The sequence below is a fragment of the Myiozetetes cayanensis genome, unplaced genomic scaffold, assembly GCF_022539395.1.
Source record: "Myiozetetes cayanensis isolate MyiCay16 unplaced genomic scaffold, myiCay2020 scf3, whole genome shotgun sequence".
NCBI classification, from domain to species: Eukaryota; Metazoa; Chordata; class Aves; order Passeriformes; family Tyrannidae; genus Myiozetetes; species Myiozetetes cayanensis.
In genome coordinates this window covers 73,305,820-73,319,677 of record NW_026087521.1, presented here as the reverse complement: position 1 = coordinate 73,319,677, position 13,858 = coordinate 73,305,820, and the positions used below count along the sequence as shown (strand labels likewise).

The window sequence follows — 13,858 nt, the reverse complement described above, 5'->3', positions numbered from 1 at the left end:
GGGGTGATCCCCAGCAGATCCTGCCCCCAAACACACATCCATCTCTGCCCATGTGTTCCCAGCCCTGCCTGTGCACAGGGAGACCCCTCCCAGCCCTGCCCTGCCCTGCCCTGCCCTGCAGCCACCCGTGCAGCTGAGCACAGGCTCCTGCTTGGCCTCCTGGCCTGTCCCACAGATGGGACTGACGGGACAAAGTCCCGTGGGTGGGTGGAGAAACCTTCCTCTGGACAAGGCTGCCTGTTAAAACCCCACAGGGGTACCAGACCCCGTGGGGCTGGAATGGGAGTCACCACAAGAGGACTGATCCTCCACCAGCACAGCCCTGGGCACGAAATCCCCCTGGGGCTGTGGAGGGCAGGGCAGGTGGATCAGGTTCAGGACGTGCTGGGGAAGGGCAGAGGATGCAGAGCAGCAGAGACAGCAGTGCCTGCAGAACAGAGCCACAACAGAGCTCATCTGGACAGAAAGCAGGACAATCAAAGCCAGAGTTATGAGGGAAGGAGATGGTGAGAAGTGTGAGAGTGACCTACAGGGACTGACAACACAGTGCACTGCCTTCTTTTCTTGGGGATTGATCAAAGCACAAAATTGTGCCTGAAGTTTTTCCTCCTCAGGCAAGGTAGAGCCAACACCAGGAACAAGTGGTACCAGGAAAACAGAGATGTGCTCAGCAAACAGGGAATGTTCCCAAAGCTCTTCCAATGTGCTTCAGTGACTCTTGGCAGCCTGGGCCTTTTGGGACACCAAGGATTATCCTTCTTACTGTGTCCTTTCAGGCAGAATCATTCCTACTGAAATGGTTGCCACTCCTGCTGCCATAAATAATACTGAGATGCCTGTCCAGATACATCTTAACTGGAGAAACACCTGAGGTATCAGGGATATGAGGCACTTCTGTGGAGAGGTGATGGATCACGTACCAGGACCTTGTACTTCCACTGCAATATTTACTTTTCAACTCTGACTGTACTTTTTTGGCTTGTTCATTTAATAGGCAACTCATTTTAGTAATGGCTCTTTAGTCAGTTTTGTAGCTATTCTGTCTTTGATGACTTGAGTTTCATATACAAGAGATGCAAATATTTTAAAAGTTCTTTTATTAAATCATACCAAGGTCTGGGAGCTTCCATGTTTCCCAATTGATTGTGAAACTGCATCACCTGCCAGGCTGAAAGGTTTTGAAAAAATGCAGAATATTTTTGTAAGGATATTTTTACACAGAACATGTTTTACAGCTCAAAACCAAACAAATAAACAAACAAACAAACAAAGAAATATGACTTTGATTAGCTCAGTGCCCTAGCTTTAATCAAGAATGACCAAAATAATTTAGAACAGTAAAGCCAAGTTCTGCTTAAGCACAGTGAATTTAAGGAGGGATTATATAGGATATAAACAATGGCAATATTTGCTCCACTGTATCCGTCTACAAGTTTTTTAAATAAAGGCTTATAACAAAATACTTGGATAAAATTTGTGGTGATAGTGTTGTTCTTTCTTTGTTCTACTTGCCTATTCTATCACAGTTGAATTTCTATTTTACTACTGAATGTAGTAGTAATGTGAGCCCTTTCACTCCCAGTCAGACTCACCTAGAATTTTGCTGAGGATGTTGCCTTTAGCTTTGTGTTGCTCTTTCACAGGGCCAAGAAGCAGCAACCCCCACGTGCAAGAGGTGTGAGAGCAGGGGGGAAGGGATGTTCACAAAGGCCTGTGCACGACTGCAATCGTTTTTTACATCTTTATTTCGCAACATCTGGCACTGGAAGGAGGATCCGAGAGAGGAAGAGCTCGCCCCTTGTGCCCATCTACTGGCACGTGGGAAGGGCAGACATGGGATTGTCAGAAGGAGCGGTTTCATCGTGTGCCCACCAGCCCTGTCTGCTTTGGCAGCGCAGTTTGAGTGTCCAGGGAGCAGCTTTCCATCCCTGTCACTGATCCATGTCTGCTGTCCATCCCACCCTTGGCTCGGGTGCTGGACCTGCAAGTGAACACAAGGGAACATGGAGAGCACACAGGCATCATCTCTCCTACCTGATTCCCTGTCTTCCTTGCTTTAGTGACTAAAACCAGGACTCACCTTCTTTTGCAGTTTTGTAAACTGAGCATATTTTGTAAACTGAGCACAAACAAACAGTGTGCACTCCAAATAAATAAAAACCCCACTCTATTTTAATTGAAAGGAATGATTTTGATTGTTTCAGTGTCCTGCTTTCATTTTTGCAAAAGGGCCTCCCTTATTGGTAATAAATAACAAAAACCAGACAGACTTATTTAGTGTCTCCTGTTATAATTTGCCTGTAGTTTTACATATTCAGGCAAGGAACAGACACCCAATATGACACTTCATTTCTAGCTCCCTGTCTCACTTGTGCTTATGTTTGTGAGTTTTGTGCCTTTTTTAGGAAAGGCACATATGATTCATATGAGTGCTATGAACTCCCCTAGCATCAGTGTGTGAGAACCCTGAGCTCCTCCAGCCTTCTGGAAGTTTGGCTGCCACGACTCAGAGCCAGCTTGGAAAAAAGAACAGCCCCTTCTGAGTTCTTCAAGGTCTCATGGCATGGAGCTTTGAGGAAAAGACACCACGAAACTGAGCCCATGAACTGCAAAGAGATCCCATTTCAGTGAAAGCTCTAGGAGAAAGACGAAAAAGGAACTGAAAATTTATGGTGGAAGAGGAAAAAGCAATAGAAGAAACTATGTTTTCAAAGAAAACAGAAGCAGAACCTCCAAAGTAGCTGAAAAACAATAAAAGCTATAATAAATCTCAAGGGTAATTTTCTTAAGCTGTCCTCTGCTGAGGCCTTCTGGAGAAGGAATTTATGATCTGTCTGCACAGAACTTCTTCGGATAAGTATACCTGTATTTGATCTATGTTTCTACTCTATATGATTTTATTCTTTTCCTGAGTTCCTCTAGATTTTAGTGATTTTTGGTAGAGAATTTTTGAGAATAATAATCCCAACTAGGCACAAATAAATATGATGCAGTTGGTTTTAGAAAACATATCCAGTACACGGGGTAAAATGTCTTCAGCTCAGTGGGGAAGAGTTTTAGAAAGCTGTGGCCAAGGTACCTCCCATTCACCTCATGACCTTAGTTCTCCTCTACTGAACTTTGCACAGAGCAAGTGCTGAGCACACTTAGCTGATGAGGAGGTCTGCTGCCAAGGAGATGCCACCAGAAAGGAGGGGGAAATGCAATTGAAGAGGGAAGTATTTGTTGCAGAGGGGTGCTAATTTTGGCTGGGGAGAGTTTTCATCTTGCTCAATGTAACTTCACAGTCAGGGCTTCCTCTCTCCCTGTTAGACTGGGTGAGGGCAGAGGGTGGGAAAGGAAACTGCCTGGTTCTTTCTGTGGCAGGGTGAGAACCAAGAAATTCTTGGAACACATGTGCTAGGCTAGAAAGTGTCTTTTGAAGCAAAGAGAGGGACTTTGGGCTGAGTCCATTTGCATGGGAATATTGCTGCCCAGGAGCTAGAAGGCAGTGATTCACACACAGCTGTGGCTCTTAGCCTGAGATGAGGTGAGGTCCTGCACAGGAACCCCTGTTGCAGCAAAGCAGTGGCTGTGGATTGTCTTTTCCTTCCCTAGTAGTAGCTGGCTGCTGGAGCAGCCTGGCTGGACTAACAATCATGTTCTCAGCTGGAATTGCTGCCATGAACCTGGTAAAACACGTGCTTACCATTGTGGAGATGACTTTGAGGTGGTTGGCAACGCACCCTGCAACCCATTCCTCTTCAAAAGGGCCTTCAAAAGCAAGTTCTTTAGCAGCATGGCACCCCAAAAGGAGCTGAGCTAGGCAATTCCAAACCAATCCCATTCCTCGAGGACGTGGGTGCACCTCGGGGGTAATGTGGGAGGATGGGGAAAACTGGCATGTACCTCAAGGGGATTAAACCTCAGGGGAAGATAAGACATTAAATAGTGATGCTATCCATGCTCTTATTAATCTGTAGGAATTGTTTGTTTGTAGGTGCTGTACCTGTGGCTGGTTTTGAGGTCTGGTGTTATCTCCTGTCCCAAACTCCTGTCCAACATGGAACGTGAGTGCACTTTTGCAACCTAGCAGAGTGGGACTGCTCAAGGTTAACCATTCACAACCTCCAGCTGAATCTCAGCACAGCTGAAATTGCTGCTCTCAGACTTTCCATTTGAAACGAGAAAGTGAGAAAAAAATGAAAGTCAGAATCTTCATCCTTCCTGTCTCGTGTCCAGGCTGTTTTAGAGGATGTCATTGAAAATGAATGATCTTGCTTCTATAGTCACGCTCTGCGCTGTCTAAAGGATGTTAAATCCTCCTGAGACTTGGAACTTTGCTACCCTTTTCCCACAAACACACAGAGGTGCTGCTCAGTGTCCACGACCTCCTCTGAAATACCCAGAAACAGAGTTATTTCTTTCTGAGGAACTGACTTCTGTGAAATGTTTCTCAATTGCTCTGGTCATGTGCTGGGGACAGGGTTATTTCTGACTCACAAGCTTATTTTGATTATGTTTCTCCTTTCTCTCCCTCCTTATCCAACAGTACTGAGAGCAAAAACATGTTTCCAAAAAGCCAAAAATGTTGGATTTTTATTTCATACTCTGGCCTTGTCTAGTTCAAGCTGTAAACATTTGTGTAAAAAATAAAATAACAAAATCAGAGGAGATTACTTTGTGAACGAGAAAAACACAGAGGAAGCAGAAATAAATAACTTTCAATCAAAGTTTTGCTCTTGTTGAGGAATTCCTTGTAAGCAGTGCTTGGTCCTGAGTCCTGTGACTTTCTGCAGCTTTCTGGGCTTGATGGATTTTATGTCGTTCCACAGTGACCCAAGGACAAGCTTCCCCCTTTCGGTGACAACTGATGCAGAGCTTCTTGCTGAAGTCTACATGGTAAGACCTGTGGCTCCCAGGGAAGGAGCTTTCTCCATCCTGCAGGTGAGGGAGAGAGCCAGGAACGTCACCATTTTAGGTAAGATTGATTCTGCCTCAAAGGACGTGGTAAAAAAAACATGGCCCAAAAGGCCCAGGGTCCCAAGAGCCACTGAAGCACATTGGAAGAGCTTTGGAACATTCCCTGTTTGCTGAGCACATCTCTGTTTTCCTGGTACCACTTGTTCCTGGTGTTGGCTCTACCTTGCCTGAGGAGGAAAAAACTTCAGGCACAATTTTGTGCTTTGATCAATCCCCAAGAAAAGAAGGCAGTGCACTGTGTTGTCAGTCCCTGTAGGTCACTCTCACACTTCTCACCATCTCCTTCCCTCATAACTCTGGCTTTGATTGTCCTGCTTTCTGTCCAGATGAGCTTCTGTTGTGGCTCTGTTCTGCAGGCATTGCTGTCTCTGCTGCTCTGCATCCTCTGCCCTTCCCCAGCACATCCTGAACCTGATCCACCTGCCCTGCCCTCCACAGCCCCAGGGGGATTTCGTGCCCAGGGCTGTGCTGGTGGAGGATCAGTCCTCTTGTGGTGATTCCCATTCCAGCCCCACGGGGTCTGGTACCCCTGTGGGTTTTTAACAGGCAGCTTTGGCCAGAGGAAGGTTTCTCCACCCACCCACGGGACTTTGTCCCGTCAGTCCCATCTGTGGGACAGGCCAGGAGGCCAAGCAGGAGCCTGTGCTCAGCTGCACGGGTGGCTGCAGGGCAGGGCAGGGCAGGGCAGGGCTGGGAGGGGTCTCCCTGTGCACAGGCAGGGCTGGGAACACATGGGCAGAGATGGATGTGTGTTTGGGGGCAGGATCTGCTGGGGATCACCCCTGTCCCCCAGGCTGGACTCATCTGCCTGCCAGGGCTGCCTGAAAGTCAGAGCCCTGGGAGGAGCAAGTCCCAGACTGGCACTGTGGGCAAAGGCAGGGTCCTCTGGAGGGGCATCCATCCAGTCTCACACTCCCATCCTGGGAAAGGAGGGGCTGAGCTTGGCAAGGGGTCTGGAGGGGCTGCAGGAGTCCCTTTGATTGGAGATTTGGGCAGCTGAAGGTAAAGGAGACAAATCCTTTCTGCATTTCCTACAGGAAGCTGGAGATAACATTCCTGCCTGGAACTCTTCTTTTGAGCTCCCCTTCTACCTTTCTGACATTGTTGCAGCTCTTTCACACATATTTTCAGTTGTTGAAGATCCACCACAAGGTGCAGTTTGTACTTGACCAAATCCAATGACTGTGCAGTGATAGCCACGATAAGGTCCAACTATATCAAACCTGAAGAGGAAGAGAAAGCCAGGTTTAGCTGCATTGCTGACACAGCTGGATGTGATGCAGTGAAAGCACAGTGGCCCCTGGCCCTGCTGCCAAGCTCTGTTCTTGTCAGTGGGAGCAGAAACCGCCTTCTTGGAGTCTCTCTCCCATTCCTCACTTTTCTTCCCCAGCTCTCAACAAAAGTATTTGGGCAAAGCTTTCCCATGCAGAGACCTTTCCCTGCTTTGGTCTCCTCCATCCAGTGGAGCTGACATCACACTCCCTCTTGTCCCTGCCTCCTCTATCCTCCCTTTCCCCACACAACTCCATCACTCAGATCCTTCCTTCCTTCCCCACCAGAACTCCAGCTCTGTCCTCTCTTGCCATCCTGATGGGACAGCCTGTGTTCCCATGGGACTTCAAGGCTCCCTTTTCCTTGTCACAGGGATGTGCTGAAGCACCTGTATCTCAAGGAATCAGGTTCCTCCCCTTCTCTGGCCCTGATCTCACTTGTGCTCTCCACTCTCTGCTCTAGGTTTGAGGTTTTTCCCTCTTTCCAGACGTTGCCTGACAGGGACTTGCTGCAATGAGCTTACAGGGCTGGGTCATGTTCCATGCTGTTAATCCACCTCCACTTCTGCTCCCTCTCAGAGCGTGTGAGACCAAGTAAGTAGTACTTGTATCTTGATCGCTCAGTGAGGTAACGCTGGAAAGGAAGCAAATACATTCAAATTACATTTTCTACACCACAGGTACAGTGTGGTGTGCAGTATGTACAGATGTACGGTGCTAAATACCCATCACAGAGGGCACAGAGAGCATCCAGCCTCACCAACTCTTTCCACACTTCCAGAGGCTGAAGTTTTCCATTTTTACTTAAGATCATCACTCTTCCCCAGGGATTCTTATGAATACAATAAATAAAGTAATAAAGCTCTGATATCTTTAGAGCCCTGCATGGTATTTAGACAGGTCTGACTTGACATATGGAGACACTTTTCTGTTCTGATTATGGTGGGAAAGCCTTTTCATTTGTGTCCAAGCAATGGCTCTCCCAAAGAAGTGTCTGTTTGACCCTCTTGGCTTGTGGTAACTCTCTGTAAAACACAAGTCAGCTGGGCAGAGAGTTTGCTCCTTCCCATGGGAGCCAGCCTGGGGAGAGAAGCTTCCAGAGGCAAGACTCCAACCTCCAGGATGCATCTTCCTCTGAAGGGCTTTACTCCCTCTCCAGCTGGGAGTGTCAGTGGCTGGCAGCAGATTGGAGACCCCAGAGACATCCCACAGGAGCAGACCCCAGTGCAACTCCTCAGCCTTTGCCCTGGAGCAACCCTGGAACAGCTCCAGGGATTGAGATCTCACCAGTTCATCCTCGTTGTCAATGACCACCAGGTCTGAACCCATGGCAGCACATTCCTCACGGGAGCCATTCCAGTCCTGTTCTTTGTATGGAGGAAAGAAGTAGCATTTTCTGCCGTGTTTTTCCCACTGGTTGGGGCAGGCTGCAGGAGGGAAGAAGAGGTGTGGGAAAATCCATGTTCACACTCACAAAACCATCCCACGACAAAAGAGAGGTAAGAGAGAAATTAGAGCCACCTGTGTGGTCCTGCTTAGAATTGTCAGCAGACCCCCAGACCCACAGAGTGCTCTGCCCTGGCAGGAGAGAGGCATCAGCTCTTCCCTCTGGGACAGGAATGCAGAGCTGACCCAACCCTGCTCCTAAAGGGGATGCAAATGGGAAACCTGTCTGTTCTCCAGAGCTCATCCTGGGAGTGTCTGGGATAAGGTTTTGGTTCCTGAGATGGCAGAAGGTTTGTGGTTTTGTTTCCCTTCTGAACAAAATCCAGACACAGCCCCTCTCCTGCTGCCCTTCACAGGCAATCCACCACGTTTCTGGAAACTCTCTTTGGAATGACAGAGCATTGGAATGACCTACCTGGGGGCTCTTTAGGGACTTGATGCAAGGTTGTTGAGTCCTGTGGGCTGCTTACAGTTGAATGGTCTGGAAAATAAAAATACAATTTCTGCTTGGAATGAAGGATTATTTTTCCAAACACTGTCAAAACTGTCCTGGACTTCTCTGACATCCCCATCACCCAGCATAGAATTCCCATCCTACCTTTTTGCTCATCCATTAAAAAATACCCCTCAGAATAGTCCTTCCTGCTCTGGGGCAGATTTCCAAAGGGCCAAACTCTGAACCTGAGCCAGAACTGCCCCCACCTTGTCAGAGTGGTGGGGACTGGGGTGCACACTCAGAACCACAGCAAGAGCAGACAGGAGCCGTGTTGGGGAGCTCAGGGCTCCAGCCAATGCACCCTTGGCTCAGCCCCTTCCCACCCAGCCTCTGCTCCTGCCCCAAACAGCCCAGGCACACATTGGGGCAGAGCCCTCCTGTGCCCCAGCTGGAAGCTGCTCCAGCAGTGCTGCTCCCCCAGGCCAGGATGAGACAGCAGAGTTCCTGTGAGGTTTGAGAAACCTTCATCAGTTGTGACCCATTGTGGAAGCCTCTCAAGCTTGTTCAGCTATCAAAGGATGGAAAAAGACAACCAAGCCCAGCTGAAATATAAAAATGATTCCTTGAAGTTGCAAATAAACTTCCTTAAGGTATGACTGAGCTGCCTCTTTCAAATTAGCTTTTATTCATAATTATTTAAAGGTTTTGCTGTCACAATCATCTGGTTGCCACGACAGAATATCATTGCCATGAAATACTCTCACTGATTGCCATCATAATACCGAAAGGTGTTATTTTATCTTGATTTCTTTCTTCAAAACATCTGTGTAATAAACTCATTAGTGTCTGAACATTGTCACTTTTTCAATTGGGTGTTGGGGTTTTTTTGTGGTGTTGTTTTGATACTGAAACTTTCAAACCAATCGACTCTTTTATGGAGTTCCTCTTTCAGCCACAGCTTGTTAAAAACAGCTGTCCTTTGCCTTCCAACTCTCCTTCTCTTGACACAGAAGGTGTTGGAGGTCATGACCTGGATATCATTTGGTGAGTGAGAGGCACAAATTAATTGCTGTTATTACATTTATTTCAGAACTTACACTGGTGTACCAGACACCCTGCCAGGACCAGTAGGAGGATTATCACAACCAACAGAGCAACCAGTGCAGCAACACGTTTTCTGGAACGGCAGCTTTTACCTACAGATAGGAAAAATAAAGATCAGGGGAACAACTGGAATAAAGCCCCTTCCTCTTCATTCCCAGGTGCCTTTTTCAAGCTCACCCTGGGAATCTCAGGCTTTCCAGGTTTGCCTGCTGAAGCCAGGCTGAATGTCCTGGTGCTTCCCAGGCAGCTCTGGACACCTGGGGAACTGAACAGCATCCCAGTATGGAATGTGCTTGAGGAACAGGGTACAGGGGAGAGAGTCCTCACAGCACTGAATTGAATAAGGACAACTAGAGTGCAGTGGGTAAGAGAGGGGAACTGCCCCAAGGAGAGGGGGCTTGTGCAGGCAGCCCAGGGGTTATTGAAGCACAGCCCCTTGGAACACGTGGCCAATACAAGGCACCTGCCAAGAATGGTCTGGGAACAGGCTAAAGGAAGGTGACACAGCTGGGAGGAGCAGATTGTTGATCAAATAAAACATGGATATAATAACCAGTTCCAAGGGACATTAGGTGGGAGATAGCTGGATTGCTAATGCTGTTCTGTAATCATACCCACGAAGCCCTCTTTGCACCCAGGGACTAGAAAGGAACAGATCTAATGGTTTCTCTGCCACGTGGTCTGATAAATCCACAATTTGCCTCCACCTTCAAGGGTTCCTGCAGTTTCTACCACTCCTGTTTCAAAAACTGTACAGGAAGAGGTTCTGAGGAGGGAAGTGGTAAATGGTGATGTACAGTGAGGTTCTGCAGTGCTGGAAGGGGATGACTGAGAAGGGCGTGTAAATAGAAACACATCAGCCTAAGCAAGTCCCTGGGGGAAATGTGAAAGTCCTGCGTGTGAAACTGTTACAGGAAGGCATCAGACGTGCCCGCTCTCTGCTACTTCATCTCCAGTTGTTGACTTCTCAGTGCTGTGGGAGACAGGAAGCTGGGCTGGGTGATTTCTCAGTGTGGCCCATGATATTCTTGCATTCCTGTTCCCGTGGAGATGAAAAGGTTTAGCTGCATATAATGGAACACATCAGCTGGCCCTGCTCTGAATAGGCAGAGCAGACAGCTGTATCCTCCTGTGTCCCACACGGTTTTATATCGCTGCATTTTTGGAAAAGAAGCAATGGTCTCCTCTCCTCTCCTGTTTAAAATTCAGATCAGTTTGTCAGACAGCTCAAAACTCACCACCTGACGAGTGGCTCCTTGCAGCGTCTGTGCCTTGGGGTTTCACTCTCAGTTCTGCGTACGTGGAACCTGAGCCCGGGCAAAAACAGCAGAGCACAGAGAGAGCTGAGAAACAACTGCCCTGAAACAAAACCTAACAAAATTCTGAGAAATGCTGACCTGCTACGGGCAGGAACAGTGAGGGCAATCAGAGAGGACAACACACGCATTTTAAATAGGAACCAAAGTGGAGAAAAATATCGAAGGGTGTCTAAGGTTGTTCATCCACACGTGAATGGTGTGAGTGACTAAAATACTGAGGCTAAAAGCTACAGATCATGCTAATCATGAAGGAGTTAGTGATAATCAGTGATAAAAGCCATACTAACATCTGCAGATGACAAGTACAAAGCAGCAGGGAAGAAAAGATGCTGAGGAGGAAGAAAGGGCAGGGGCCATTAAAAGTGGGTCAAAAGTAAGAAATAGGATGTTTTGATTTTATTGAACACTCAAAGCCATTCTGATAACCAGAACTGAGATCCCTTGATTCCATCACCAATCAGAGTTAAGGTTTTCTATGAGTTTAAGTGCTCTCTGCTGACTTATGGAATTAATGTCACTATTTTGTGAACACTGCATTTGATCCAGGAAATCCACTATCAAAGAGAGAAGAGCAAATTAGAGGAAAAAGAAGAGAAGACAGAAACCAATGTTTTGAGCTCTTTTCTGTAAGATAGAGATGATACCTGGGAAATATTTTGCATAAAATAAGTGAACACATAGAAGAAAATAGTTGGTACAGGGTTCCCAAAAGGCACAAGCAGAGAAACATAAAAATATTATTAGAACTGCATAAAAATTTCAAGTAGAAATATATGGATTAAATGAGAAGACAAATGGAACTTTTAATCTGGTGGTATCTATTGTGGTTGCCTGCCAACTTAGCTGTGAAATTATCTGTTAAAAGAGGTGATAAAACTCTTTTTTGGAGGGCTTAAGAAACTCCACCCATTTGAAAATAGATGAGGAGGGTTTACACTTTCTGCAAAAAAACCCCTACAAAATGGCAAGAAATTATTTCTGTCAAAGAGATAGGAAGGTTAAAAAGAAAGGGAAGAAAAAGAGAAAATGAAATACAGAGACTCAGTGTATGAAGTCAGTTATTGCGGGAAGTAATTTTATGCTTCCTAAATGATGTAGCAAAACCGGTGCAAAAGTTTATGCAATAACTTTTAGTGCATTACAGAAAGATAAATCATAGGTTAGAATTTTGCAATGTCTTTCATACTAAATCAATCTAAATCTATTCTTGAAACATTTTGCTACTACTCCTCATGTGCCCCAAGAGCCTCTCCCTCACGCTTGCACCCTAACAAATGAAAAGCAGACCTTCTTACAGTTTCCTTTTTGAAAAAAACAACCCCACCTGGACACCCCACCTGCCCATTTATCCCAGCACTGGCCCCCACGTTTCCCTTGTGCCCTTTGGGGCTTTGGTGCTCCCTGGCACTCCTTCAAAAGATGTGGGAGGGAGATTGAGGAAAACAAAGCACACCAGTTGACCTACCTTGCACATCAGTGACCTGCTGTACTCTGGGTTTCGTTGATTCAGGCAGGTTTAAGTCAGCATAAATAATATTTTCTGCCATTCTTGATCCCTTGTGTCCTCCTTTCCTCCCTCTGTCTTTCTTACAATGCCACTTTGGACTGGGGACAACTCAGAGCTCCCTCCCCTCTCTAACCTTGAGGAGGAAGTTCTTTTCTTTTCCGGCCTCACACAAACTCAAAAAGAGAAGAGAATTCTACTCCTAGTTCATCTTTTGGTGGCAGAGAGTTGTTATGTAAGAAACAGAAGTAAATGGAAGTTCATGGCCTCCATGTGCCCATGTTTGTTGGGAAGTGCTTCTGTCGCTTGTAGTGTCCTGAGTTTCCAAATCTTCAGACACAACTCCCTCCCTCACCCCCTCTGTCCCCCCGTTTTACAGTTTGATAAGCCAAGCTTTATTCCCTGAAGCAAAGCAGAGAAAAGTGCAGGGATCCAGCATCAGTAGGGAACTGCATTGCTGATGTGCTTATTGTAACGTGCAGTGAGCACAGGACACCCACCCAGTCCAGTCAGCATTTTTACTGCAGCTTTTCTGGAGTCACAAGCGCAGCACGTGAGGGCACTTATCCCACACAGCTTCCCATGAAAACAGTGCCCCTCCTGAGTGTGGAGTGTTGCCCATGCTGGGCAGCAGATCCTGCTGTGCCTTCAGGGAGTGCTGGCTGTGTGGCTGGTGCTGCCTGAGGAAGGAAGGTGCAACACTGCACTGAGCTGGTACTCCTGAACTCCGTTTGACAGGGGTGGTGCATGCACCATGGAAGGGGTGCTAATGTGGGGCTGCAGCCCCCCTTGTAAATCCTTTCAGGTGACACTGAGATGCTGCAAAAGTTAATACTGGAGGTAACACATAGGGTGGTTGCATTTTCCGAGCATTTAGCCAGGCTTGTCACAGAGCATTTGGATGTATAACCTTAATTCTCTTCTCTGTGATACTGTGTGTTTCCCACGGAACTATGATGGGAAACAGTAAATATCTTCAGTACCTTCTGGGTATTTTTATCTGAGCCTGTATGGATGGGCCACTGGAGCTGTATGACTGTGCTAAGAATGAGGTGTCTGTGTTAATAATTACACTGCAGTTCAGTAGCACTGATCTGTGTTTGGCTCCCTAAACTCTAAGGGGATGGGCTAAACCCTCAGCATTTTCCCAGCAAACAAGCCCTTTACCTTCACACAGCAAGCCTCCCACTCCCACTTCATTCCTACTCTTGCCAGTTCTATTTCTGTATTTCCAGGACCAGTCATGCCCATCTTTTAACCTGTGCAATCCAAACCTCCAATGGGGCCATGACCAACTTTGCAAAGGACAGAAGAAGGGGAAACTTTTAACACAACCCCTAAAGTTCTTGTCCAATGCTTACGTTGTCCAGCCTCAGGTCTTTTTGAAATACCTATTGCACTCTTTAATTAAAGCATCCAAATTCAAAGACAAGCAGCCCGAAAATGAACCTCTCTGAGATAAATATTTACAATTAAGTATACGTTATGAAAGAGAAATGAAGTAAACAGTTGGGACAAAAAATCTTTGTGAAAACAAGCATTTTTTGCCAGTTTTTCACCCACTGGAGATTACTCAGGTAATGACTTTGTTATGGTTGTAGTAAAGAGGAAAACTAAAACAAAACCCAGAGGTGTGAGAGACAGAGGCTTAGGAGGAAGACTGCAAATGGAAACCCCCATTTAAACTCCATTTACAGTAATTAGCATGTCTTTCCCTCAAACTGTCTGTTCCATGGATTCAGTGGACGTGCTTTACAGATGAGCAGATGTGGATTTTGGTGGTCAGTAAAGTGCATTTACCTGGAATGTGTCCAGA

At 46.6% G+C, this 13,858-nt stretch overlaps 1 protein-coding gene across 1 annotated transcript; it reads right to left on the bottom strand.

The window, feature by feature from the left end:
- Positions 1-4,595: 4,595 nt before the first annotated feature.
- On the bottom strand, positions 4,596-12,194 carry LOC126644815 (killer cell lectin-like receptor subfamily F member 2). The gene is made up of 7 exons (XM_050324593.1): positions 12,004-12,194; positions 10,458-10,526; positions 9,213-9,311; positions 8,095-8,160; positions 7,521-7,660; positions 6,758-6,867; positions 4,596-6,185 (listed from the first exon to the last, which is right to left on the bottom strand). The coding sequence occupies exons 1-7, from the start codon at positions 12,083-12,085 to the stop codon at positions 6,050-6,052; spliced, it is 702 nt and encodes a 233-aa protein (XP_050180550.1). The 5' UTR covers positions 12,086-12,194; the 3' UTR covers positions 4,596-6,049.
- Positions 12,195-13,858: the final 1,664 nt, after the last annotated feature.